Source organism: Trichomycterus rosablanca, chromosome 3 (assembly GCF_030014385.1).
Source record: "Trichomycterus rosablanca isolate fTriRos1 chromosome 3, fTriRos1.hap1, whole genome shotgun sequence".
NCBI lineage: Eukaryota > Metazoa > Chordata > Actinopteri > Siluriformes > Trichomycteridae > Trichomycterus > Trichomycterus rosablanca.
In genome coordinates, this window is record NC_085990.1 from 50,206,774 (window position 1) to 50,234,077 (window position 27,304).

At 42.5% G+C, this 27,304-nt stretch overlaps 1 protein-coding gene across 1 annotated transcript in view; it reads left to right on the top strand.

The window, feature by feature from the left end:
- The first annotated feature begins 600 nt into the window (after positions 1-600).
- Positions 601-27,304, top strand: part of abcd3a (ATP-binding cassette, sub-family D (ALD), member 3a) — a 29,799-nt gene continuing 3,095 nt past the window's right edge. Inside the window, exons 1-21 of the mRNA XM_062991425.1 lie at positions 601-736; positions 1,992-2,025; positions 3,507-3,605; positions 4,904-4,992; positions 5,467-5,536; positions 7,392-7,489; positions 7,586-7,709; positions 13,698-13,754; positions 13,839-13,981; positions 14,073-14,142; positions 15,776-15,845; positions 15,976-16,073; positions 17,018-17,109; positions 20,938-21,029; positions 21,107-21,179; positions 21,280-21,343; positions 22,817-22,894; positions 23,023-23,088; positions 23,173-23,262; positions 24,422-24,541; positions 25,937-26,041. Coding sequence (XP_062847495.1) covers positions 627-736; positions 1,992-2,025; positions 3,507-3,605; positions 4,904-4,992; positions 5,467-5,536; positions 7,392-7,489; positions 7,586-7,709; positions 13,698-13,754; positions 13,839-13,981; positions 14,073-14,142; positions 15,776-15,845; positions 15,976-16,073; positions 17,018-17,109; positions 20,938-21,029; positions 21,107-21,179; positions 21,280-21,343; positions 22,817-22,894; positions 23,023-23,088; positions 23,173-23,262; positions 24,422-24,541; positions 25,937-26,041 — 1,842 coding nt within the window. The 5' untranslated portion in view covers positions 601-626. The remainder of the gene's footprint in view (positions 737-1,991; positions 2,026-3,506; positions 3,606-4,903; positions 4,993-5,466; positions 5,537-7,391; positions 7,490-7,585; positions 7,710-13,697; positions 13,755-13,838; positions 13,982-14,072; positions 14,143-15,775; positions 15,846-15,975; positions 16,074-17,017; positions 17,110-20,937; positions 21,030-21,106; positions 21,180-21,279; positions 21,344-22,816; positions 22,895-23,022; positions 23,089-23,172; positions 23,263-24,421; positions 24,542-25,936; positions 26,042-27,304) is intronic.

Genomic DNA, 27,304 nt, shown 5'->3' on the forward strand with positions numbered 1-27,304 from the left:
TGTATATATTTATTTTTTTTATTGGTATTTTTATTATTTCTCTCTAACTTGCTTTGGCAATACGAATGTCCTCATTTGTCATGCCAGTAAAGCTTCTTTTGAGTTTGAGTTGAGAGAGCCGTAACCGAGCTACAGAGAGAACATGCAGACAATGAGCAGTGCTAGTGGTATAATGACAAATAATTGAGAAATAAACTATAAACTTGTTTAATGATGTTAAATCTGATTGGTTCATGGCGCGTATGTTTTAAAGCAGAAACAAACACGGGCACATCTCTGCACAAGAGAGGATCTTTCTGAAACTTAATGCGATGCAACCGCAGTACGTCTCTTCCCTGTAGTGTTTTTGTGTGTTAGCAGTCCGAGGGATGCAGAGTGTAAGTTTTTTAATACATTTTAGACCGGGGTGACTTGAGATTTTGAATACTTTTAAAGGGTGCCGTGACTGAAAAAAGGTTGAGAAACACTGGCTTAGACTATACTTGTATATATTGTCACAGCACTTTTCCAGATGGTGGCTGCAGTACCCGGGGACGGCCTGTAGGGGGAGCCTGCTGGATGCTTGTTCAGTTTCCCGGCATGCACCTGCCGTCCCGATCAGCCGTCTCTCGGCAGCAGCAGCGAACATGGCGGTCGTCAGTAAATACTTGACGGCGAAGAACTGTTCACTAGCCGGCGGTGCTCTGCTCGTTCTGTACCTGCTGAACCAGAGACGGAAGTCCTCCAGATTAAACGGGTGAGTGTTTAACATGTTTAACTGCAGCGCGCTTCTGTCCTTTATCTCCAGAACATGGTACATGCGGAGTTAGCAGGTTAGCTTAGCACTGTTACACTTGACCTGCATTGAGCGAGCTGTCAATCACTAACGGTCAACTTCAGTTTCTGCTGCTGTCATCAACGGAAACATAAAAAACCCCACACATTTTACATCTAATAAAAATAAGCCTTGTTTATCAGTCTTCATCTGTGTTTTAATCGGACTTCACAGCTTGTATTTAGTTTATTGCTCATTAATAGTCAAGCTGACCGGCTGGAATGTTGCAACAGTGCCTGAAGAGAAGAGAAATAGTTTCACTCTTTTAACAAACGATTGGGGTGGTTTGCTGGGTAGCACTGTCCCCTCACTGGGTTCGATTCCCAGGTGAAGTTTGCATGTTCTCCCCGTGTCTGTGTGGGTTTCCTCCGGGAGCTCCGGTTTCCTCCCATAGTCCAAAGACGTGCATTGTCCATGACTGTGTTCGATATAACCTCGTGAACTGATGAACCTTGTGTGATGAGTAACTACCGTTCCTGTCATGAATGTAACCAAAGTGTAAAAACATGATAAACAAACAGTTTTGCTGCTGGAGATCCATAAACATCACAACTACACCTGTCAAAGGAGAATCCTAACTGAATTACAGTCTGTCTGGGCGGCACGGTGGCTCGGCGGGTAGCACCGTCGCCTCACGGCGAGAAGGTCCCGGGTTCGATCCCCAGGCGGGCCGGTCCGGGTCCTTTCTGTGTGGAGTTTGCATGTTCTCCCCGTGTCTGTGTGGGTTTCCTCCGGGAGCTCCGGTTTCCTCCCACAGTACAATTGTCCATGACTGATTTATCTTGTGTAACCAGTAACTATCTGTCCTGTCATAAATGTAACCAAAGTGTTGAGCTATTAATTGAAAGGTTGAGCGTTCAAATCCCAGCTCTGCCATACAGCACGGTTGGGCCCTTGAGCGAGGCCCTTAACCCTCTCGACTCTAGGGGGCGCCGCACGATGGCTGACCCTGCTCTCTGACCCCAGCTTCCAAACAAGCTGGGATATGTGAAGAAAGAATTTCATTGTACTGTACAAATGTATATGTATATATGACAAATAAAGGCGTTCTAGTCTAAACCATGTGGTTAAAATCCTAATAAACAAACAATTATGCCGCCGTAGACCCATAAACAAATGAGAATCCTAATTGAATAACAGTTGTCTAACATTTTCCTTTTTTTAATTCCCCAAACAGCAAGAAGGGATCGTCAGAGCTCTTGAATAACGAAGTAAGTAATTTATTCTTACATTTATTTATAAAATTTATTTGTAGAGCACTTTTTACAATAGACATCGTCTCAAAGCAATTTTACAGCATCCAGGACCGAAAAACCAAAACAAAAACTTCCTGTTAAGCAAGCCGAGGGCCACAGTGGCAAAGAAAAACTGCCTTAAAATTACAGGGAAGAAATGTTGAGATCGTCAGCTGTACAGGCATCTCAGGAATCTGATCATTCAAACTCTGAGGCAAAGAAATAAAAATGCAGTAAAACATGGGATAATTTGGGTCTGTATACATAGTGAATTTTAAGTGACCTGAGTTGCCATGAAAGTAAAACTTGGGAAGGAAATTTCAGCTAATGATTGTCATCCAAGAAATTGCTCTGCCCACATTGTCATTTCTATTTCTATTTAGTTTAGAATCGAATGAAAAGGGTGCTCAGGTGGCAGTGTAACATGCTAGCACACACTGTGAAGTGTTCTCAGTAAAAACACCGTCCTGGCTGGGAGTCCACACAAACACAACTGGCCGTGCTTAAGGGAGGGGGGGTCGGACGGAGTCTTTTATCGTTGTTGCGCCACAACTCACACAGGACGGAGTCTTTTATCGTTGTTGCACCACAACTCACACAGGCACCCTGACCAGTTCCAGAGACCACATATCGCGGGATATGTGGTCTCTGGAACTGGTCAGGGTGCCTGTGTGAGTTGTGGTGGTGGTGGGGGGGGGACCACATGGAGCGGAGCGTGGCTCTCTGTGCACAATATGGACACCCAAAATCGGAAGGTGATAAGCAGTGCGTGTTGATTTGTCTCTTCTTGATCAGATCGGGGGTCATGCAAGCGGCAGCGGATTCACAAACGGGAATTGGAAATGACTAGATCGGGAGATAAAGGGGGGAAGATCCAGAAAAAGAAACAAAATTGAATAAAATATTATACATTTTAAAGAATATTAGTAACATGCTTGCATTTTATATACTTAACCAACATTAATCTATATGTGAAACAAATTATTACTATTAGTATTAAAACAAGTTCCCTTAGAAATAAATACATGATCAAAACAAAATGTATCCAGAGTGATTATTAACCACTGCTAGCATCGAATAAAGGGGTCACCATAAATTGTCTCATCACATTTATCTGTTAAGTCATAAGAGAGGGTTTATTCTTTTCTATCCTTTGTTTTGACAAGGGGGTGGACCAAACAAGAAAATCCACATTTCTGAGCAACAAACTATGTAAAAGTCTTTTCAGGGAGTAGACTGGGGTAAAATGTTAGAAGTTTGTAGGTCCCTGAGAAACTTGTTCTGTTTTAAAACTTAGTAAGTAATGTACTTCCTCATTCAAGAAATTCTCCATAAGAAGTGACTGTGTAAAATGAATGTGTTTACACTACGTTAGAGTTTATTGTTAGAGTTTGTGATCAGCGATGTAATATGAGTGAGTTTTAACTGAACTAACAGACTTGCTTTTACTTTACCAGAAAGATGCTAAAAAGGACCGAGCTGTCGTGGACAAAGCTTTTTGTGGCAGAATCTGTCGAATACTTAAGATCATGGTCCCAAGGTTTTTCTGTAAAGAGGTGAGAGCTTTGAAACAGTTAAACCATTACACTTTGTGTTCACACAAGCAAGCAACAAGTCACTGATGCTACTCATGTATGCAGTGTACTAAATAATGAATAGATAATATAAAACACTGCTCAATGTAAAGGTGTAATTTGGGTTTTACAGTGTTATTTAAAGCCAAATGTAAGATATTGACTTGTACACCTTTTATTAGACCTACTGTAAGGTAAATGATGCGTTTGTTCTTATGTAACACAGCCAGACCTTGTAATGAATAAAATAAAAAACGTCACTTTTAAACCAGCATTGTCTGCAGAAGCATTTTTGAATATCTAAAAGCTTCTGTTGTTATTATTTTAACTGAATGTTATTAGACTGCTAAAATCTATTACAATATTACCTGCTTGATTGTGTTGTCAACCTTACCAGGAGTCTACCAGGCACAGGGGAGGTCGACAGCGTTTCATTGCCGCTGTACAAATGCAAACTCTGCCGTCTGATTAGAGCACCCTGCACTAGTGATGGATGAAGAAGGGAGATTTGATAGCGTGTCTCTTCATGTACAGTACAGCTCCGAGACTGTGCGCTTTCCAGAGGGGGCATGTGGCCGTTTTAGCACTCTTCAGCCATCGCGATGGTGGTACAAGTGCCAATAATCTGCTTCAATCTAGTCAATTCCAATCACTGATTGTGAACTCCCAACCTGATCATGAAGGGTCGGTTCACTACAAGCCCCCTCCGACACGCGTCCGATCTGAAGCCGGTTATTATTCCCCGTCTTTCTTTCCTTTTAGATATTCCACAATCAAAACCTTCTTTGGTGTGCCAGGAGCCCCATGGCCTGGATTTCCATGGCAGAACAGTTCCATGCAAGCCTTACGTAATGCAGCGCAATGCCAAGCGCTCTAAACCATGCCACCACTGGACTCTGGAGTCATGAAAACGTGTTCTGGTCGTTCTGATGGACTTGGCCCTTTAGTTCCAGTGAAGGAAAATATTAATGTTTCAGCATACCGAGACATTTTGGGCAGTTGTATGCTTCTAACTTTGTAGGAATAGTTTGGGGGAGGCTCTTCTCTGCTTTAGCATGACTGTGCCTCAGTGCACAAAGCAAGGTCCATAAAGGCATGGTTGGGTAAGTGTGATATGGAAGAACATGACTGGAGCCCTGATCTCAACCCCTTTGGGATGAAACAGAACGGAGATCATGAGCCGCCAGACCCTGTCGTCCAACTTTAGTGTGACTTTGCTTGTTATAATGAATAGTTACTCTCTGATTTGAAATTTACATGCTGTGTTTTGTTTGGCCTAGACGTGGTACCTGCTCCTGATCGCAGCGATGCTGGTGACCCGCACATACTGTGACGTTTGGATGATCCAGAACGGCACGATGATCGAAAGGTTGGATACTGATCTTGTGCTGTACATAAATAATAATAATAGTCTAGAACTGTAAACAGTGCTGTCATATTTAAACACAAATGTCATTATTATTAGTTCTGATCATGGTTCTTTTTGTGTTTTAATCTTCCACAGTGGTATAATTAGCAGAGATATTACACTGTTCAAAGAGCATTTTTATTCCTACATTACAGTTATACCCGGGGTAATGTCTGTCCATGTGACTGTTGCTTTTAGAAAGACTAATTTCAGACTAATAACAGTGTGAAATAGTGCTCTCGACTAAAACACAGCCCTGGATATGTCTGCTGATTGAGAGCTGCCACAAAACAGACTTACGTTACCTAAACCTGCAGCTAATGCATTACCTAACCCTGTATTAAAATACAGATCTCCTCTGATGAATGTTATAATAGGACTGATATTGTCTATAAATCCATGTTCTCTTGTTTTTGTGCATGTTTTGGTTTACAGTGCAATTATTGGTCGCTCTACAAAAGATTTCAAGAAGTATTTGTTCAACTTTATGAAGGTCATGCCAGTTGTAAGTCTTGTTTTCAGTCCTTTTATAGTATTGACTCATTGCTCTGTTTTAATATTACTGTAGTTTGCTGTTTAAATGGTTAAAGAAAGTCAGAGGAGGCCTGATATAAATGCAACCACTTAACCAGTCTGAGTTTATGATGCAGTTATAACCCTGCGTTCACACCGGCAGCGATGCGTTATGACAAAAAAAGGGCCGTTATTTTCAGTTTGAGCTGGCGATTGCTGGTGACAAAAGGCAGCGCAAACTGTCGAATCTCAGCTCTGTACCATCCGACTGGGCTCGGCGGCTATATGAGCGACGATTGGCCTGTTGTTCATACAGGGTTAGGGAGCCGGATAGGGACCTCATAACTGATGCAATCACGACCTTGATGGTTGATGGTGTCTGCACAGAGTTGAGGAAAAATGCTGATCAGGGTGTGGCTCTCCGTGCACAGGGCCGATTCGCATATGAACTCGGCTGGTCGTAGTGGACGTGTGTCGGTTCACTCTCCTCAATCGGGGGCGGGGGTCAGCACCAGTAGAGCGGAAGCAAAATGCAATTGGGTAAAAGTTGGACGCGCTAACAATCGGGAGAAAATGCATAAAAAAAACAGTTTTAGCTTACTAAGCTAACACACTTCGCCTCAGGCCATTCAAACCAACGGGCTGAGGCGGCACAACCCGCTAGCGTGCCAACTAACATCATTGTTTTTTCTATACGCTCTGTAGATACTAGCCAGTAAAGTACGCTGTACTGCCATGGTAGTTTTTTTTCCCTTGGCAATCAAATGCCCACAGGAGGGTAGCACTGTCGCCTCACAGCAAGAAGGTCCTGGGTTCGATCCCCAGGTGGGTGGGTTTCCTCTGGGTGCTCCGGTTTCCTCCCACAGTCCGAAGACGTGCAAGTGAGGTGAATTGGAGACACTAAATTGTCCATAACTGTGTTCGATATAACCTTGTGAACTGATGAATCTTGTGTAATGAGTAACTACCGTTCCTGTCATGGATGTAACCAAAGTGTAAAAACATGACGTTAAAATACTAATAAACAAACAAACAAATGCCCACAGGCTGTAATGACTCTGCCGGTGTGGACGCAGGGCAGCGAGTGATCCGCTGTTTGGGCGACAAGAAGTAAAAAATCGCTGCCAGCGTGAATGCAGTTTAAGAGGCAGGCTTTAAGAAATAAACTAATTGTGTGTGTGTGTGTGTGTGTGTTTTCTGTTCTGGCTTCACCTCTCCCCTGTCTGTACTAAGAGGACATTCAGATGAGAAGCGTTTTGCACTTTGATCACTGCCAGGCTGGGTGTAAATTTGCTTGGCTTGTGCTGCGGTGCTTTGAAACGTCATCAAAACGTGCTCACTGTAGATAATCGGCTGTAAATTTGAAAACCATCAAATCCACTCACAAATCATCCACATGTATCTAAGTTGGGTTGGATTTTTCCTCACTGTATGGTGGGACACTTTAAAACTTGTGTTATTTAGCTGGAGGTGCTGAGAAACTATGAGAATCAGATTCTCCTCCATGTTCGTCCTGCCTGAGTCGCTTTTATCACGTCACAGGACAGACTTTGTCTCGTTGGAGGCGCTTTAAAAAGGTCAACAGCAGTTTAATCTGATTGAACTTTGAGCGCCACAGCAAGCACTGAAATGGCGAAGCGATGCAGCACACGCCACACTCTAGGAAACAATGGCACAGCCGGTGCAAAAGCCGGTTTGCGGCGTATCATGTGAATGTCCCCTAATAGTGAGACGTCCCTTTTTGACCCTGTTGTTGTTAATGTAGTGTGACTATAGAATTTAAGTGATCTAGGGCTGATTGTATGTAAATGATTAGTGTACAAGCCAGCTGATCTTTTACCCTGTAGATTGCCCTAGTGAACAACTTCTTGAAGTTAGGACTGAACGAGCTGAAACTTCGCTTCAGAGAACGACTCACTAAACATCTGTATGATGAGTACCTGAAGTAAGAGCAATTATTAACTCATTTCACGCATCAGATTGAGTTTCCTTCCCCGGTACTCGTCCTCAAGGTTCTGTTCTCTTGATTGAAATGTTTTAGGGGGTACACCTACTACAAGATGGGGAACCTGGATAACCGAATCGCCAACGCCGATCAGCTCCTGACTCAGGACGTGGAAAAGTTCTGCAACAGCGTTGTGGACCTGTACTCCAATCTTAGCAAAGTACAAAACATCTACACTCTAGTCATTCAGTAAAATGTCCATATTTAACATTTTCAGCATTTAGCAGACGCCTTTATCCAAAGCGACTTACGTTACAGTCTGAGCAACTGAGGGTTAAGGGCCTTGCTCAAGGTCCCAACAGCAGCAATCTAGCAGTGGTGGGGCTTGAACCAGCAACCTTTGGATTACTAGTCCTGTGCCTTAACCACTAGGCTACGGCTTGCCCTTGTCCATATGCCAGTCTCTCAATCGTATCTGACACACTAAGATAAATTCTCACAAATGAAACAAGATATATATTATTAATCAGGGTCCTACTAAATTCACGGGAAAATGTGCTTCATTTTACTGACCATGTTTTTCAAAATTCACAGATTTCACAGATTTATAAAGAAAAGAGCCACGTTTCACATCAGTCGTTAAATGACACTCATAAATTGAATGATAGAATAAATAGAAGCTGCAAGACACAGCACAGCTACCTTAATAGTTGAATGTAAACCTAGAACATTCAGCAACGGTGCGAGGCTTCGCGTTCTGTCTCGAAGACGAAAATATCACAGGTCTGTGATAGAGCTGTTTTGGTTATTCCACGTAATCTTTATGTTTTTGGGTGCGCTGAATCCGAAAATGACCTCCGTTTTGTCGTAGGACATCACATTTTCTGACAATTTAGGTAACTATGTTAAATAAGGCAATACCTCAAAATAAATGAAAGTAGACTTATAAAATTAATTTTTTATTACAAATTTTTCATGAAAATCATTTTTTTAACTGGAATGAGCTCACTAACACACACTAAAATCGATTCTTCTTCCCTGTGAGGCTCCTCTTGGTACATTTACGCTTGTGAGTAGCATCTGCGATGTCTCTCTGAAGCGTCCAACAGTAGTCTGCCATCATTGTAATTAGGGGTGGGTTTATAAAATCGATTTTTCGATTTTAATCGATCTTTATTTGAACGATCCGATATCGATTCATATAAATGCGAGATCGATTTTTTAAATACGTCCCTTTTTACGGTGCACACGGAAATCTATTACTATTGTTACCCCCTTTAATTTCGCGTGACCAGCCACTGTTTTTTCATGCAACGAGATCTGACCTGCACATCAGTTTAGCATGGCAGAAGCTCAAGTTATGACCACTACACAACTTTTTGCACTGATTTTCGCTCGGCTCTGGATTCAGGAGGAACTCGGTGTTCGCTCTGCGATCAAAACTCGGCTCTCAATCAATGTGAGAAACAGCGAGGGGAAACACGGGGGAGAGGTTGGAAACAGGTGGTGGAGCGCAATATAGTTTCTATCAGAATACATCAGCACACGCGAGATCGTTCTCTACAAAACAAAATATTTATTAACCTCCAACTCACTACAGAACGATCCATGCTGCTCGTGTTGCCAAATCCACTCAGATTCATTTATTTCATCAGCGCACAAACTTTGATCTCTCGCTACTTGTTGATGTGCATGTTTGGACGTGGTATCATTAAACCTTTCATCACTTCTCATGTGTGTTTTCGTGACAGAACGTAGTTTTGGAGAGCAGAGAAGCTCGCCTGTGATTCCCCCTGGTGATAGATGGTGTGGTGTAAAACCCCCCATCGCCGATCAGTCGTGTAGTGTGAACATTACAGCGACCAGGTGTTAATCAGAGTGTCGTGTCGTGTAAACTTGGCATAAGCTGTACAACAGCCAGGTGTATGTTTACATTACATTTACAATGTTGTAGCATGTCAGACAAATGGAAGAAAACAGTAACATTCATTTTTTATTATTATTTCATTTGTCTGACATGCTACAACATTGTAAATGTAATGTAAACATACACCTGGCTGTTGAATGTTACTGTTTTCTGTTTTGGATTAATTATTTATGTAAACAAAATACACAAATATTTTTAATAATGAGTGTTCTTTGTACAATTATCACATTCGTTCTCTGAACATCTGTACATATGTAAACAAAACCTGTTAATGTAACTCAAATATGCCTAAATGTGTTGAATCGAAATTGGATCGAAAATCGAATCGAAAATCGAAGATCGAATCGAATCGGGACCTGGTGAATCGGAATCGAATCGATCCAGGAAATTGGTGGTGATACCCAGCCCTAATTGTAATGCTCCGTCTTCCCTGGTATCTTCTTTCCATCTCTTTAATGTCCTGGTGGAATCGTTCACCTTGCTCTTCACTCACAGCTCCCAAATTTTCAGGAAAGTTGTCAAGGTGGGAGTGGAGGAAATGCACTTTCAAACCCATCAGGCAACCTAAAGCTTAAAATGCTTTCAGCATTCGTCCGACGATCTTTTTGTAGTCAGGATCTTTGTTATTGCCTAAAAATTTCTTTACGACTTCTGTAAATGCAATCCACCCTTCTTTTTGAGGATCCGTCATGGTATCGATAAACTCTTGATCAGCTATAAGCCTTCTAATGTCTGGTCCGACGAACACACCTTCCTTCAGTTTTGCCTCCGAGAGGCCTGGAAACTTGATGACCAAGTATGTGAAGCATTCTCCGTCTCTTGGAAGGGATTTTACGAATTGCTTCATCAATCCCAATTTTATGTGCAGAGGTGGTAGAAGAACTTTATCGGGAGGTACCAAAGTTTCTCGGAGGACATTCTTTTCACCAACTGTGAGCACCCTCGGCTGGCAGCTCTTCTTGGTCCAGTGATTTTGTCGGTCTCGACTGTCCCGTAGACACAGAAAACAAGGGTATTTGGTATGCCCAGCTTGTTGCCCGAGCAGCATGCGCAAGACTTTCAAATCCCCGCACACTTGCCAACCGTGGTCTTCATATTTAGGTTTACGAAGAACCAATTCCAAGTTCTCGTAGGTTTCCTTGAGGTGTACGGAATGACCTACAGGGATGGAAGCATAAAAACCGCCGTTGTGGAGTAAAACTGCTTTGAGACTTATTTTTGAAGAATCTATAAAAAGACGCCATTGCGCTGAATCATATTGGATTTTGAATTGACCCATCAAACCTTCGACATCGATGCAATTAACCAACTTATCTTCCTGGGCAAAGTAAGGAACGAACTCCTTTTCACGATGTCTGAACCATGAAAAAGACACTCCTGGCAACAATAAATTGATCCGTGTAACTCAGCGGCATCTTTGGGAAGATTCAGGTCTCTTACCAAATCATTCATCTCCTCCTGGGAAAACAATTTTGGTCTTGTATCATCTTCAAAGTCAGAACTTGATTCATCATCTGGTTCAGGTATGACTCCATCTTCATCGGAGCTAGTTATCTCTTCCAAGGTAGCAGGGGCCTTGGGTACTGGTATATCTGTGCCATGGGGGATGGGACGAATTGCTGAGTGAAGATTGGGGTATGAAATGGAATGCTTCCATTTTGAATTATGCCCTTTCACATCGCATGAACAAAAGTAACAATCGTCACTATGGTTCTTCTGCTCTCGCCATACCATAGGAATCCCATAACGGAAAGCTTTTTTCTTACCCTTGAACCAATTTCGGAGGTCCTCAACACACCGTTTGCACACTTTATGAGGCGCCCAAGCTTTATCTTGATCTCCAAGCTTTAGTCCGAAGTATGTGAAGTATACTTTTTTCACAAAGTCTGTAATATTCAGCTGTTCAGCTTCAACACTGTATATTCACCACAAATGTAACAGAAACTGTCAGGCGAATTAATACACTTCCGCTGAGCCATAATGCTGATTTTAAGAAACACGGTTGAATAATGACGAGCTAACACGAACTGAGATAAAAAAAGTGTGAACAGGCGAGAACCAAGAAAAAACTATTGAATCAAGCCCGGGCATGTCAGAGCCTGCGTGTTCAGCTTGCAACATGTTGATGCTGGTTTCATTAGCTCACTGTGGAAGTTCATTTCTTTGAAAGTTATATTTTTTTGGCATTGTACATCTTGAATGCACTGATGTGAATTAATTAATAGTAATTTTGACTTTAAATTTGGTTAAAAACCCTAAGATCAAAAAATACCAAAAATTGAGAAAAATTTACTACATTTAAAGAGAATTTTGCATTTTGTGGCAAATCCTGACGTCCAGGATTTTTTTCAATATTTTTTTCGTTTTCAGCACACCAAAATACATGGAAATTAGATGAAAATAATCAAACAGCTTTTTAGTCGCACACCTGTGTATTCATTCGTGTTTTGATCATCTTCATCAACAGACTTGGTTGGGATTTTTCCAAACTTAGTTACCTGAGTCGTGTTTTTAGCTGCTTTAGACTTCGACATCTTGAACATTTTGACTAAGTGATTGCTAACAGTAGGATTGCTCTCAGTAAACATGAGGCACTGAGACGCTATGCGAGTAAACAATGTTAAATCGCGCTGCCGCTCAGGTGGCGCAGCGGTAAAAAGAAACGCGCTGCAACCAGGGCTGGATTCTGAGAGCGTGGTATCGAATCCAGCCTTGCTTTACCGGTTCGAAGCGGAGTGGCTGTATGAGCAACGATTGGCCGGTTGCTCATGTGGCGGGTGGGACAAAGAACCGGATGTGGGTCTCTCTCTGTCAGAATGCGATTGCGTTCTCTGCCGGCTGACTGGAGGCGCTTACACAGAGATGGGAGGGGGTGCCCTTAGGGTGTGTCTCTCCGCATGCAACGCTAGGTGGCGCCAAACTCGTCAATGTGTGGGTGGCAAAGATGCATCTGGCTGCTACTCGTGTTTCGGAGGGGATACGGGTTAGCTTCAATCACCTCCGTCAGGGCAGGGTTCGGCATAGACAGAGAGGAAGCACGATGCTAATTGAACAATTGGATGTGCTAAAAGGGGAGAAAAAGGGGTAAAAAAAAAAAACAATGTTAAATCGCTAAACACAAACCTTAAAGTTTAAATTTCACAGCAAATTGCTTATTACACAAGAAAAGGCTCGTTTCACGGTCCGAGACACGATCTTCATGGCCGTGAGTTAGGTAGGGCCTGAATTATTATATATTTATTACTAGGAAACTCATATAAACTTGCTGATGGAGCATTAGATGCTCGCTCTGAATTGTTGTTAATAATTGAGATGATTGTGTTCGAGTGTGTCACCTGCCTGGTGCCCAGTATTTCTAGGTGTACTACCCACTGCGACCCTAACCAGGATTAGTTAGTCAAAATTAATCGTTTTGGGCGGCAATAGAGTAACGAGAAGCAACATGTGCAGACTGCAGGACCTCACTACTTATCTAACTGTTTACTTAATCAAAAATAAAGGATGTCTTGTTAAATAATCAAGTGATATTTAAACCTTTATCTGATTCGTTTGATGCTTTTTAAAAAAGGAGCTTATTCTTCTGTAGCATTGTAGATGCAGGGTTACGTATAAAGCATACAAGCCAGACATGTGATCTGTTGTGCTGAAAGTGAGTGTTTGATCTAAATATTACAATGAATAAAAATAAATAAAATATCAAGGTAACCTTCTAGTACAAACAGTGATCACTGTAGTGTGTCATACTCAGGTTATTAATCAATTTATTACATTGTCAGGGGAATAAAACACACCTTACTGGTCATTCATGCTTACCAATCTAACATATCAAATTTACAGTGCATGTATGGCTGTGGGTAGAACTGTCACCTCACAGCAAGAAGGTCCTGGGTTCAGTTCTCAGATCGAGAGGTCTGGGTCCCTTCTGTGTGGAGTTTGCATGTTCTCCCCGTATCTGTGTGGGTTTCCTCCAGGAGATCCGGTTTCCTCCCACAATACAAAGATATGCAACTTAAGTGCACTGGGGATACAAAATTGTCCATGACTGTGTTTGATATTGAAGCTGAACCTGATGAATCATGGGTAACCTGTGACTACCTGACCTGTCAAGAACGGACCTCAAAATCGAAGTGTTCACATGAATAATTTCTATTTAAACTGGGGTTTCAGTCTGACTATCAGATCTTAATATGAGGCAGCATGAAAACCTAGCAAGTGTATTAGATTTAAGGCTAGAATTAAGCATTCTGACCCTGATTTATTAATTTTATTTCATTTCTTCAGCCTCTTCTAGATATCGGTCTCTACATCTTCAAGCTAACAACAGCCATTGGAGCACAGGTAAGCTTACCGGTGCTTCGGAGCCTGATTTAGCATTCGTGTGTAAATCACTGGCATCAATCACATCTTCGTCTGTGCTGTCAGGGTCCCGCTACTATGATGACCTACCTGCTGATCTCAGGCCTCTTTTTGACGAGGTTGAGAAGACCCATCGGAAAGATGACCATCGTCGAACAGAAGTATGAGGGCGAGTACCGATACGTCAACTCCCGACTCATCACCAACAGGTGAGGTGTAATATTAGAATTACACTGTATAGACTTACGTATATATGTGTCTTCATACAAAGACGATTGATCCTGTTCTGCTGTTTCCTAGTGAGGAAATCGCCTTCTACAACGGAAATACGAGGGAGAAGCTGACAATCCACTCTACCTTCAAGAAGCTGGTGAGAGCTCCTTCTGTGCTTCTTCAATGTTTTTTAAACATGAGCAACGTATAAATTAAACTAACTTAAAGTAAAGGACAGTTTTTAATGTATATGTAATGTATGTGTGTTGTGTGTATATGTATGTGTGTGTGTGTGTATATACAGGGTTTTAGACCACAATAATTTATTAGTATGGTGTAGGGCCTCCTTTTGCGGCCAATACAGCGTCAATTCGTCTTGGAAATGACATATACAAGTCCTGCACAGTGGTCAGAGGGATTTTAAGCCATTCTTCTTGCAGGATAGTGGCCAGGTCACTACGTGATGCTGGTGGAGGAAAACGTTTCCTGACTCGCTTCTCCAAAACACCCCAAAGTGGCTCAATAATATTTAGATCTGGTGACTGTGCAGGCCATGGGAGATGTTCAACTTCACTTTCATGTTCATCAAACCAATCTTTCACCAGTCTTGCTGTGTGTATTGGTGCATTGTCATCCTGATACACGGCACCGCCATTGGATGCACATGGTCCTCCAGAATGGTTCGGTAGTCCTTGGCAGTGACGCGCCCATCTAGCACAAGTATTGGGCCAAGGGAATGCCATGATATGGCAGCCCAAACCATCACTGATCCACCCCCATGCTTCACTCTGGGCATGCAACAGTCTGGGTGGTACGCTTCTTTGGGGCTTCTCCACACCGTAACTCTCCCGGATGTGGGGAAAACAGTAAAGGTGGACTCATCAGAGAACAATACATGTTTCACATTGTCCACAGCCCAAGATTTGCGCTCCTTGCACCATTGAAACCGACGTTTGGCATCGGCACGAGTGACCGAAGGTTTGGCTATAGCAGCCCGGCCGTGTATATCGACCCTGTGGAGCTCCCGACGGACAGTTCTGGTGGAAACAGGAGAGTCGAGGTGCACATTTAATTCTGCCGTGATTTGGGCAGCCGTGGTTTTATGTTTTTTGGATACAATCCGGGTTAGCACCCGAACATCCCTTTCAGACAGCTTCCTCTTGCGTCCACAGTTAATCCTGTTGGATGTGGTTTGTCCTTCTTGGTGGTATGCTGACATTACCCTGGATACCGTGGCTCTTGATACATCACAAAGACTTGCTGTCTTGGTCACAGATGCGCCAGCAAGACGTGCACCAACAATTTGTCCTCTTTTGAACTCTGGTATGTCACCCATAATGTTGTGTGCATTGCAATATTTTGAGCAAAACTGTGCTCTTACCCTGCTAATTGAACCTTCACACTCTGCTCTTACTGGTGCAATGTGCAATTAATGAAGATTGGCCACCAGACTGGTCCAATTTAGCCATGAAACCTCCCACACTAAAATGACAGGTGTTTCAGTTATTTTGCGGGTATACAGTTTTTATGTATATGTAATATTGGTGTAATATTCACAACTCTGCATTATGTTGCACAATATAGATTCAGTATTATGTTCAGTTCTTGCACAACTGTTGTCACTTTTGCACACTTGGTTCACTTTTTTTTGTCTATTTTGTAACTAATGTGGCCGTGCAGTCACAAAAGCATTTCACTGCCAGTTGTACTGTGTATGACTCTGTATGTGACCAATAAACCTTGATTCGATTTGACTTTTATTTCTTGTACTTACCTTTCTTTTCCTTCAGGTTGACCACTTGCACAACTTCATCTTTTTCCGCTTCTCCATGGGTATGATAGACAGCATCATTGCTAAGTGTAAGTTCAAGTTTGCTGTTAACATCCAGGTTAAACAGTGCAACTGAATTGCGAATAAACCTCACCTGAAAAGTGTAAAAAAACGACAACAAATAATAAACTGGTGTTTTTGTTGTGGTCTGTTGTGCAGATCTGGCCACAGTGGTCGGATATCTGGTTGTCAGTCGACCCTTCTTGAACCTGAAGCACCCGCGCCACCTGCACAGCACACACGCTGAACTTCTGGAGGTAAGATGCTTTAGCTTCACACCGGAGAGGAAAAGTAGGTGGGTAGCACTGTCGCCTCACAGCGAGAAGGTCCTGGGTTCGATCCCCAGGTGTGGCGGTCCGGGTCCTTTCTGTGCGGAGTTTACATGTTCTCCCCGTGTCCGTGTGGGTTTACTCCGGGTGCTCCGGTTTCCTCCCACAGTCCAAAAACATGCAGCCAGGCTAATTGGAGACACTGAATCGTCCTTTAGGTACCGAGCCACTAGGATGCATAAACCAGTGCGTTGTAGTGCCCAAGCCCGGATAAATAGTGAGGATCGTGTCAGGAAGGGCGTCCGGCGTAAAAACTGTGCCAAATCAATAATGCGGATCCTGATCCGCCGGCGACCCCTAATGTGTGCAGCCGAGGAAATACAGAGAGATATATAGGGGTCACCACAGCGGATCTGATCCACATACCAGACTTGTCACAGTTTTTACTCCTGATGCAACCCTCCTATTTTTATCTGCGGCTGGGACCTGCATTAAGAGTGCACTGATAAGTGCACCTCCCAGTGGCTAGGCTGTTTTAGACATTAGCCAATCACGTCCATGTAGAGGCCTGACTGGCCGATAGCACAGCTGAGATTCAAACTCTGGATTCCTAGATCTCAGCAGTAGTGAGCTAGCGTACTTTTGCGCTGCACAACTTAAACGCCCCTTTAATAAGTTTAACTATTTATGGGTGTTGTACTGGAAATGGCTAAATGTCATCCGTAAAAATACCAGTTTAGGCTTTACTAACCTTGTTCTTGTTTGATCTTGTTTCTCTTGTTCAGCATTTACATCACATTTAACTGTAATTGTGGCTCAAAAACAAACATGAAACTGAAGCTGTAAAGCTTAAAAACAGGGTGGATTTAAAACACCAGTAAGCATGTTCACGGAGCACCTAGTTAAACCCTCATATTTTTCTCTCTCTGTAGGATTACTACCAGAGCGGCCGCATGCTGTTGCGCATGTCACAAGCCCTGGGCAGGATCGTGCTCGCTGGGCGAGAAATGACGAGGCTTGCTGGGTAATTTTTTCTGCACCGATTTCAAGACTGTTTTACTTGCACTGCACCATTTACAATCAGTAAACATTCATCCCATATTTAAATCTGATCATGAACGATACATTTGAACTGTTTTCAGCATGAACCAGAACCACAGCCACCCTGACCAGGATAAAGCATTTACATTTACATTTTCTGCATTTAGCAGACGCCTTTATCCAAAGCGACTTATGCCAAGTTCACACTACACGACTCTCCAAGTGGTCAGGTCGCTGTACAGTTCACACTACACGACTGGATCTCCTGCACCCGGGAGTCTTTCAGTGGGTGTGTATTTCACACTACACGACTGATCGGCGATAGGGGGGTTTCACACTACACACCATCTATCACCGACTGGAATCGCAGGCGAGCTTCTCTGGTCTCCCTTTTTTTTCTTCTTTTAAACAAAAACACACGTGAGAAGTGACGAGGGTTTTAATGACACCACGTCCAAAAATGCACGTCAACAAGTAGCGAGTGATCAAAGCTGTTTGTGGTCTGATGTGCAGCGTAAAATCAAAGAGGAAAAATAAATGAATCTGAGTGGATTTGGCAACACGAACAGTATATGGCTTGTTCTGCAGTAAAGTGGATGTTAATTAATAATTTTGTAATGCAGCGTGGGTGTTATGTTTTGTAGAGGACGATCAAATCAGAAATACTACGTGTGTGTGCCGGTGTATCCTGATATAAACTATATCCTCTCCTGCATTTCCCCTCACGCCGTATCCTGCGTTCTCATTGGCTGTTCGACATGTCACTCATTCCCAGTCGCACGTCTGAGATCAGATATCTGACGTGCTAGAAGACTCGATCCGGTCGCCGAGCGGTCGGCGAGCCGGTCGGGTCGAGTGGTCGGGTAGTTCACACTTAGCGACCGAGAGCCGAGTTTTGATCGCCGAGTGAACGCCGAGTTGCTCCCGACCCGGAAAATCAATCGCCGAGCGAAAATCAGGGCAAAAATCGTGTAGTGTGAACTAGGCATTACAGTATAGTTACAGTATACAGTCTGAGCAACTGAGGGTTAAGGGCCTTGCTCAAGGGCCCAACAGCAGCAAACTAGCAGTGGTGGGGCTTGAACCTGCAACCTTTGGATGACTAGTCCTGTGCCTTAACCACTAGGCTACGTAAAGCATGTTTACATAAAGCCCCTAAAAAATTTTTAAAATGCCAATAACAAGGATAAAAACATGCGTGAAAGGACACGACCCAGTTGCTGTGTGGTACCAGCTTATGCAAAAGATTCACTTTTATATAGGGCCCTACTAAATTCACGAGAAAATGTGCTTGATTTCATGGACCTCGTTTTTCAAAAATCACAGATTTCACACATTTCACGTCACTCATTAAATGACACTCATAAATTAAATGATAGAATAAATAGAAGCTATAATACACAGTACAGCTACCTTAATAGTTGAATGTAAATCTAGAACATCCAGCAACGACGCGAGGCTTCATGTTCTGGCTTCTTCCAACCGAGTCGTGTTTTTAGCTGCTTTACACTTCGACATCTTGGACATTTTGTCTGAGCGATTGCTAACTGAATCGCCATAGGATTGTTAGGACGCCTCATAGTTTAAATTAACCAGTAAATGTGAGACACTTGAAGGCTACACATATAAAAAAAACACTAAATCGCCAAACACAAACCTTAAAGTTTGAATTTCACAGTAAATTGCATATTACATAAGAAAAGGCTCAATTCCTGATTGTGAATTAGGTAGGGCCTTACTTATGTGCTTTATACAGGCTTTCTCAGGATTTTAAGGAGCTTTGGATGCTTCACTTGACTTCTGTATATTTAGCCTGGATTAGTGGTTTCAAAGCTATGCAGCTTCACATTAGTGTAGACCTGAACTACGCATGTCTCAAAAGCTGTGGTTTTAGTAAAGGATATTTCATCGGTTGTATGTTCTTGTTAGATATGACTGAATACGCGCTCCGGTGGCGCAACGGTTTACTAAAGGTACGAAGTAAAGTACGAAGGTCAAATAGGATAAGTAGATTGAATTAGTACTAGGTAGAGATGGGACGATCGGGGTTTTTGGCACCGATTCCGATCTCCGATCTCCTTTCAGGGACATCTGCCGATAGCCGATTGCGATCGGGGGGGGGGGGGTTAGCAGTAAATAAAATAAATAAACTTAAAAAGAGCCTCACAGTGAAGATAAACCGGAGCAGCGCGCGCGTGTTTGTGTGTGTGTGTGCGCCTTCAGAAGAGACGCTTTGTTCACAGTATCGCTATAAGTGATTCATTGATTCATGAGTTGATTCGTTTTTATGTGAAGCGTAAGTGTCTCTTCTCAGTTATCTCTCCGTGTTTACTGTTATTAATTAAATGTCGTGGTTTTAAATAAACACCAGCTACTACAGAACATTTTGTGTGACTCTCTTACATTAAAAAGCTTCATTAAAAGCTTCATTAAACTGCTATTACCACAGATCTGTAACCGACCGTCAGACTCGTTCCGTCTAAGGAGCTAAAAGTTCAGCAGATGATCCTGAACTAACGAATTTGGTAATGAATAAACTTTTGCCTCTGATTGGCTCTGTAACGTTTTCTGTTCTCATCTACATCACAAGTAAGAACCGCTTACGATTTACCAAAGTGAACCAGGAGTTTATATAACGTGCTGATAGAATCGACTCAGATGTGACCGGGTTGAATTATCTTTTTAAAGTAAATATTACAATCAGCAAAATTACATCGTATGTATGATGCACAACGTTAATGACGTTATTTTAGGTCATGAAGAGCTTTCACTGTGGTTTCTGTACGATGGTTGATGAATGGTGATGTGATGGTTGGTGCTTCGTAGCTCAAAGTCTGGATCAATCCACTGAGCTGTTAACTTAACATGGTCTTTATATATCACACGATCGGATCGGCTACTTTTAGGAAATATCGCCGATCGCCGATAGCATATTTTGATTAAAAATCGGCCGATACCGATTCATAGCCGATCGATCGTCCCATCTCTAGTACTAGGTGATGCTGTGTGTTCCACCCCGGTGGGAATCAGACGACGCTGTGTGATACCGTCTGCCCCATAGTACCAGAAAAGGTGAGACGCTGTGTGTTCCACCTGACCCGTCGTTTAAGGATTAACAGTAAAGACGTCTGGGACGCCTGTCTATGTAAGACAGAGATATCACCACGGACGAATTCGCTATATGAGAGAATGTCATTGTGTGGCAGTAGAACTGGAACACTGTACTATTGGTGACGGCCGGTAGTATAAGTTACTTTGTCTGCTGTCAGTCTGTGGGATAGTCTTAGTATTTAATACTGTAATTTCCCTGTTAATATGTATAATTAATCCCTTATAATAACGTGTATTTCTCTTGTTTTAATTTCATGTTCTCTTAATTGTAACTAAATGTTTGTTTCTGAGGTTTTAGATCTCAGGAATGTTTGAATGCTTTTAATAATTATTTTTCCCTTATGTAAAGCACTTTGAATTGCCACTGTGTATGAAAGGTGCTATACAAATGAACTTGCATTGCCTTACTACACTAGCCTAGATCCGGGTTCAGATTTCCTCTGTGCTGTCATTCGGTCAGGCATGATTGGTTATGTCTGGTGGAGAGTGGCTGAAGCCCTGCGATGAATTGGCACCCTGTCCAGTGTCTTCCCGCCGCGCACCCTGTGTTTCCGGGCAAACCGGATCTGACAAAGATTAAGCCTTTGATAAAAATGAAATGGACAGGACTAAATATTGACTAAATGTAGCTAATAATTTCATTAAGCCAAAAATAGACAGAAAAAGTGTAAAAATAAAGACGCTTTATTTTTCCTCGCAGGTTTACCACTCGTATCACAGAACTCATGAAGGTCTTGAAGGAACTAAACTCTGGGAAGTATGAGCGCACCATGGTCTCTCACTCGGAGAAAGGTAACTCTTAATGTTCATTTAGAGGATTTTAAGCCAGTATCAGATCATGTTTTTCACACTTAATGTCTAATTTCCAGACGCCGATGCCTTAGGAAAACTAACCTTGGTGCCTGGAAGTGGAAAAATCATCATCATGGATAAAATCATCAAGTATGTACGAATCCTCGATGGAGCCAGATTTCATAAATGTGTCCGATTACTGTCGAACACACGGACAGGATATTAATTAATATCTGTTGTTTTTGTCTAGGTTTGAACACACACCCTTGGCAACACCTAATGGAGATGTCCTGATTAAGGATCTGAATTTTGAGGTAATCATTTTTGGGGGTCATCGTTTCATACGTGACATAGCTAAAAAGATGTGGACAACTGAACATCTGTATGAGTTTCTTTTGCTTAAACAATCAGCATACATAAAAAGTTTTTAGCCTATTCGATGCTATAGCAGTCTTTACTCCTTTGAGAATGCTTATGTGTTTGCCAGTATTTACCTTTTTAGGTGCAAAAGCTATAGCTGTAAGATCAGGCTTAAAGTCACCTTTCCAATTCATCCCAAAAGTGTTGACTGGAGTATAGATCAGAGGTCTCAGAAGCCTTTCCGATTACGTTCAACACACCCAACACACTTGGTGCATTTCTTTAACCAATCAGTGGGGCGGCACGGTGGCTCGGTGGGTAGCACTGTCGCCTCACAGCAAGAAGGTCCTGGGTTCGATCCCAGGTGGGGCGGTCCGGGTCTTTTCTGTGTGGAGTTTGCATGTTCTCCCCTTGTCCGCATGGGTTTACTCTAGGTGCTCCGGTTTCCTCCCACAGTCCAAAGACATGCAAGTGAGGTGAATTGGAGACACTAAATTGTCCATCACTGTGTTTGATATAACTTTGTGTACTAATCACATCATTTTGTGGAAAAGCTGTCCTCTAGAACAGCACTACTAGTTAGTGGGTGGCTTTAGTATGCAAAAAAAGATGCCACCCGGTGACGGTTATTGACCTCTGCACTACAACCCATTCTGCTGCCAGTGTTTGTAGAGATTGTGCCGCTACATATTTGATTTTCTGCATCATTTACTTAGTCAGCGGGGCGGCACAGTGGCTCGGTGGGTAGCACTGTCGCCTCACAACAAGAAGGTCCTGGGTTCGATTCCCAGGTGAAGCGGTCCAGGTCCTTTCTGTGTGGAGTTTGCATGTTCTCCCCGTGTCTGTGTGGGTTTCCTCCGGGAGCTCCGGTTTCCTCCCACAGTCCAAAGACGTGCAAGTGAGGTGAATTGGAGATACAAAATTATCCATGACTGTGTTTGATATTAAAAACTTGAACTGATGAATCTTGTGTAACCAGTAACTATCTGTCCTGTCATGAATGGAACCAAAGTGTCTAAAACATGACGTTAAAATCCTAATAAAATAAACAAATAAATAGATTGTGTTCACACAGGCTTTGGCTAGTCATGTAAAGCCGGATAGCCCCAGTGACCAAGTGGTCATCATAAGTTATTTCTGATATACTACAGACTTTAATTTGAAATCACTTTTGTGTGTGTGATGCAACATAAGTATTTTTGTAGTAAGGCATGTTAAGGACTGAAGAAAAATCGACATTTTTGTATTTGAAATGTTTACAGAACCAAGATGTGAACGTTGTACCACAAAGCAAACCCTGTTAAATGTGAACCACTTACTCCGGTGTTTAATTCCTCCTCGGGAATCAACATGTTTTGGATATGTAATGTTTGTCTGTATAGAAGATGTTCATAAAGATCTTACATGGAGTATTTTGTTGTATGCAGGTCAGATCTGGCACCAACGTTTTGGTGTGTGGGCCCAACGGCTGTGGGAAAAGCTCACTCTTCAGAGTGCTTGGAGAGGTACGCCCTTTGACCTTTTGGATTTCATTTATATTTGAACGGCTCTACAAGACAGCCCAATCTGAGGGAATTGGTAATATACTGGAAGATTTTAATGAGATTGTGCTTTTTTTTTTTTTTTTTTAAAGCTGTGGCCTCTGTTTGGTGGAAGCTTGACCAAACCTGAGAGAGGAAAGCTCTTCTATGTCCCTCAGGTAAGATCCGTAAAACAGCAACGACATTAAGAGTGATTAAATGGTTCTGTTTTTTTGTAAAAATACATTTGTCTTTAATTGTAGAGGCCATATATGACGCTTGGATCGCTGAGGGATCAGGTGATCTACCCTGACACCTATGAGGACCAAAAGAAGAAGGGGATTTCAGATCAGGTCCTGATTAACATCAGCATTTATGCGTGTGTTATTCATTTTCAGTATTCGCTTTATCCTGATCAGGGTCGCGGTGGGAACAGAGCCTGAGTGTTGTGTAAATTAACAACCAGTGAAGGTTTTCTTGTGTTTATTTCAAACCCATTAAAGTTCCAAATACGTTCCTCTCAGGAATCTTGTAAAATGTGTAACGCATGTAAAATCATGTAAAATGGGTAAAGATTAGGATTCTACTAAATTCATGGGAAAATGTGCTTAATTTTATGGACAGATTTCACAGATTTTTACAGAAAGGGGCACATTTTAAGGCCGTCATTAAAATTACACTCATCAATCGAATGACAGAATAAATAGAAGCTTCAATACACAGCACAGCTACCTTAATAGTTAAATGTAAACCCAGAACAGGTGCGCGGCTTCATGTTCTGTCTCAAATATAAAAATATTACCCAGTCCACAGAATTGGTTGTTAGTTTTCCAAACTCAGTTACCCGAGTCGTGTTTTTATCTGCTTTAGACTTTGACGTCTTGGACATTTTGACTAACCGATTGCTAACCGAATTGCCGTAGGATGGCTAGGACGCCTCATAGTGCGAATTAACCAGAAAACGCGAGACACTTGAACGCTACACGAATGACAAATGTTAAATCTCTAAACACAAACCTTAAAGTTAGAATTTCCCAGCAAATTGCGTATTACACGAGAAATGTCTCTGTGAATTAGGTAGGTCCTTCGGGGCGACACGGTGGCTAAGTGGGTAGCACCGTCGCCTCACAGCAAGAAGGTCCTGGGTTCGATCCCCAGGCGGGGCGGTCCGGGTCCTTTCTGTGTGGAGTTCACATGTTTGCATGCCCGTTTCCTCCCACAGTCCAAAGACATGCAAGTTAGGTAAATTGGTGACACTAAATCGTCCATGACTGGTTACATTCATGACAGGAACGGTAGTTACTCGTTACACAAGGTTCATCAGTTCACCAGTTTATATCAAACACAAAGTGTAAAACATGACGTTAAAATCCTAATAAACAAACAAACAAGGTAGGTCCTTAGTAATGATCAATGAGTAAAGAATTAGCTGCTCGCTTTATTGCTGTGCCAGTGCTGTGTGCTGTGCCGTCTCCGTCTCACTCTTCAGTTTCCTCTCTGTGTTGGTGATAGGTGCTGAAGGGATACCTAGACAATGTACAGCTGGGCCACATTCTTGGCAGAGAAGGGTCTTGGGACACTGTTCAGGACTGGATGGATGTTCTCAGTGGCGGAGAGAAGCAGAGGATGGCGGTAAGGATACAAAGACTCATTAATGCTTCCAGTCGGGACCGAGCCTCTGTCTGTACATGTACACACCACACCAGTCTCTCACACACACACACACACACACACACAGTATATTTGATTTATTTTTACTATGATAAAAAAGCTGTTCATTATATAGAAGACAAAAACCAAAACATGAACAATTTGCACTGGCATGTTTAGTTAAGACAAACCAAACTACCTGTTCTAGTTTAAGTCAGACAAATGCATCAGGGTTCGATTCAATTATAAATACAACAGGGGGCGCTCAGGTGGCGCAGCAGTGAAACCCTTTAGCATTCCAGCACTTGAGTCTGAATCTCAGCTTTGCTACCTATACAGACAATGATTGGTTCCTCCAAGGGTGGGAATGCCGGGAATTCCTCTTAATGTACGGGGCGGCACGGTGGCTAAGTGGGCGGCGCTGTCGCCTCACGGTAAGAAGGTCCTGGGTTCGATCCCCAGGTGGGGCGGTGCGGGCCGGGTCCTTTCTGTGTGGAGTTTGCATGTTCTCCCCGTGTCCACATGGGTTTCCTCCGGGTGCTCCGGTTTCCTCCCACAGTCCAAAGACGTGCAAGTGAGGTGAATTGGAGATACGGGATTGTCCATGAGTGTGTTCGATATAACCTGGTGAACTGATGAATCTTGTGTAATGAGTAACTACCGTTCCTGTCATGAATGTAACCAAAGTGTAAAACATGACATTAAAATCCTAATAATCCTCTTAATTTACGACCTCTGCTGGCGGATGAATGGCGCCTGCACAGAGGAGGGGGGGGGAATAGAGATCAGTGCTTGTTTCTCCGTGTGCTATACAGATCTCCATATGAACCTGTCGTGCAGATAAAAAAAAGCAGCTGGCTACTGTACCCATATGGGGATGGGGGGTGTCCGTTAGTTACACCTTTCCTTGGTCAGGAGTGGAGGTCAGCAGCAGTAGATGAAGCGAAATGCGATCAGACTAGATTGGGAGGAAAATTGGGGGGGGAATGAATTCTGGGCCTTGTTTTAAAAACTTAAATATTTGTGGTTTTGAAGGGGAAAGGATTTAAAACAATTAAAGAATAAATCTGATGAATTTTAAAGAGCCGTGCACATAACAAAACATTAACAAATCTACTGATACCTTTAATACAACTTTTCAGTACAACTATATGTCAGAACCAGCTTTATTCGCCAAGTATGTTTGCACACACAAGGAATTTGTTTCTGGCTGTTGTTATCTCTGTACAATATACAAACAATACAATATACAGACAAAACTACATGCAGGCAATGTACAGATTTAACATGCTAGGCAGAATTTGCGTATATACAGAAAATAAAAAAGTAGCATAAGATAAATAGTAAAAACTATATATTGGTGTTTCTTGCCTGCAGATGGCTCGACTGTTTTACCACAAGCCCCAGTTTGCCATTCTAGATGAGTGCACCAGCGCTGTGAGTGTGGATGTGGAGGATTATATCTACAGCCACTGCAGGAAGGTAACCAGGTCTTATTCAGTGTGTGATATGTAGTAGGATCTCAGGAAGAAATCATCAGTATTAGTTTTTAATTTGCTAAATGTGGAAATCAACCGTCTATTGATATGCCTTATTGTGGCCAATATCGTAAGTCGTTAGTGTAGGTTTCATTTATCCAAAGCGACTTACAGTAATGTGACAGTATTTTGTCTAAGCAATCGAGGGTTAAAGACCTGCTCAAGGGCCCAACAGTGGCAACCTGGCAGTCATGGGGGCTTTTAATTACTAGTCCAGTACCTTAATCACTAGGCTACAACTGCCCAGGTTTCATTCGATTATATAGCTTACTCAGTACAATGAGAGCTTCGGCAAATAGCCTCAAACAGCTGCTAAGTGAAATGTGTGTGTTATATAGGGTGTCCCAAAATTCACGCAAGATTTTAATCATGCAATTTAACGCCGTTGGACTTTTTTCTTTGGGTTTTTTTGAAGTCTAAGGTTTATGCCATCAAGCCCACGACCACCCACGCCTTGAAGGAGGAAATCGAGCGCTGTATCAACGAAATTCAGCCACATTTATGCAAAATGGTCATGGAAAATTTCATGGGCCAGCTGTAGCCTAGTGGTTAAGGTACTGGACCAGTGATCAGAGGGTTGCTGGTTCAAGCCCCACTACTGCCAGGTTGCTGCTGCTGGGCCCTTGAGCAAGGCCCTTAACCCTCAATTGCTTAGACTGTATACTGTAACTGTAATGTAAGTCGCTTTGGATAAAGGCGTCTGCTACATGTAAATGTAAATTTCGACAAAAGAGTGCGTATGTGCCAGCAAAGCCGTGGAGGCCATCTACCCGATATGCTATTCCATACATAACCCTATACTGTATACTTTATGAATCAATTAAAAATGTACAATTTTTAATTAAAAACCTGTGTTCTCTATCAAAATTACTTCTTGCGTGAATTTTGGGACACCCTTTAGTTTACTCATTATTAAGGTTTTGTTTGAATTTGCATTCGTGTGTGACGGACAAGTCATTCCATGGTTCGGTGCATCGTCTGGCCCGCAGCTGGCCATGACGGACACAAATCTGGTCTTGTTGGCTGCAGACATGCATTAATCAATAGACGTATAGTCTGACATGCACGTTCATTCTGCACTTTAAATGGCTGCAGGATAAGAAATACAAAGTTTACAGCCTATATGGCTAATAAAGCCAAACTGATTGATTTGAAAAAGCTAAGAATTGATCTATCTATCTATTCCCCCGGCTGCTTCCGTTAGGGG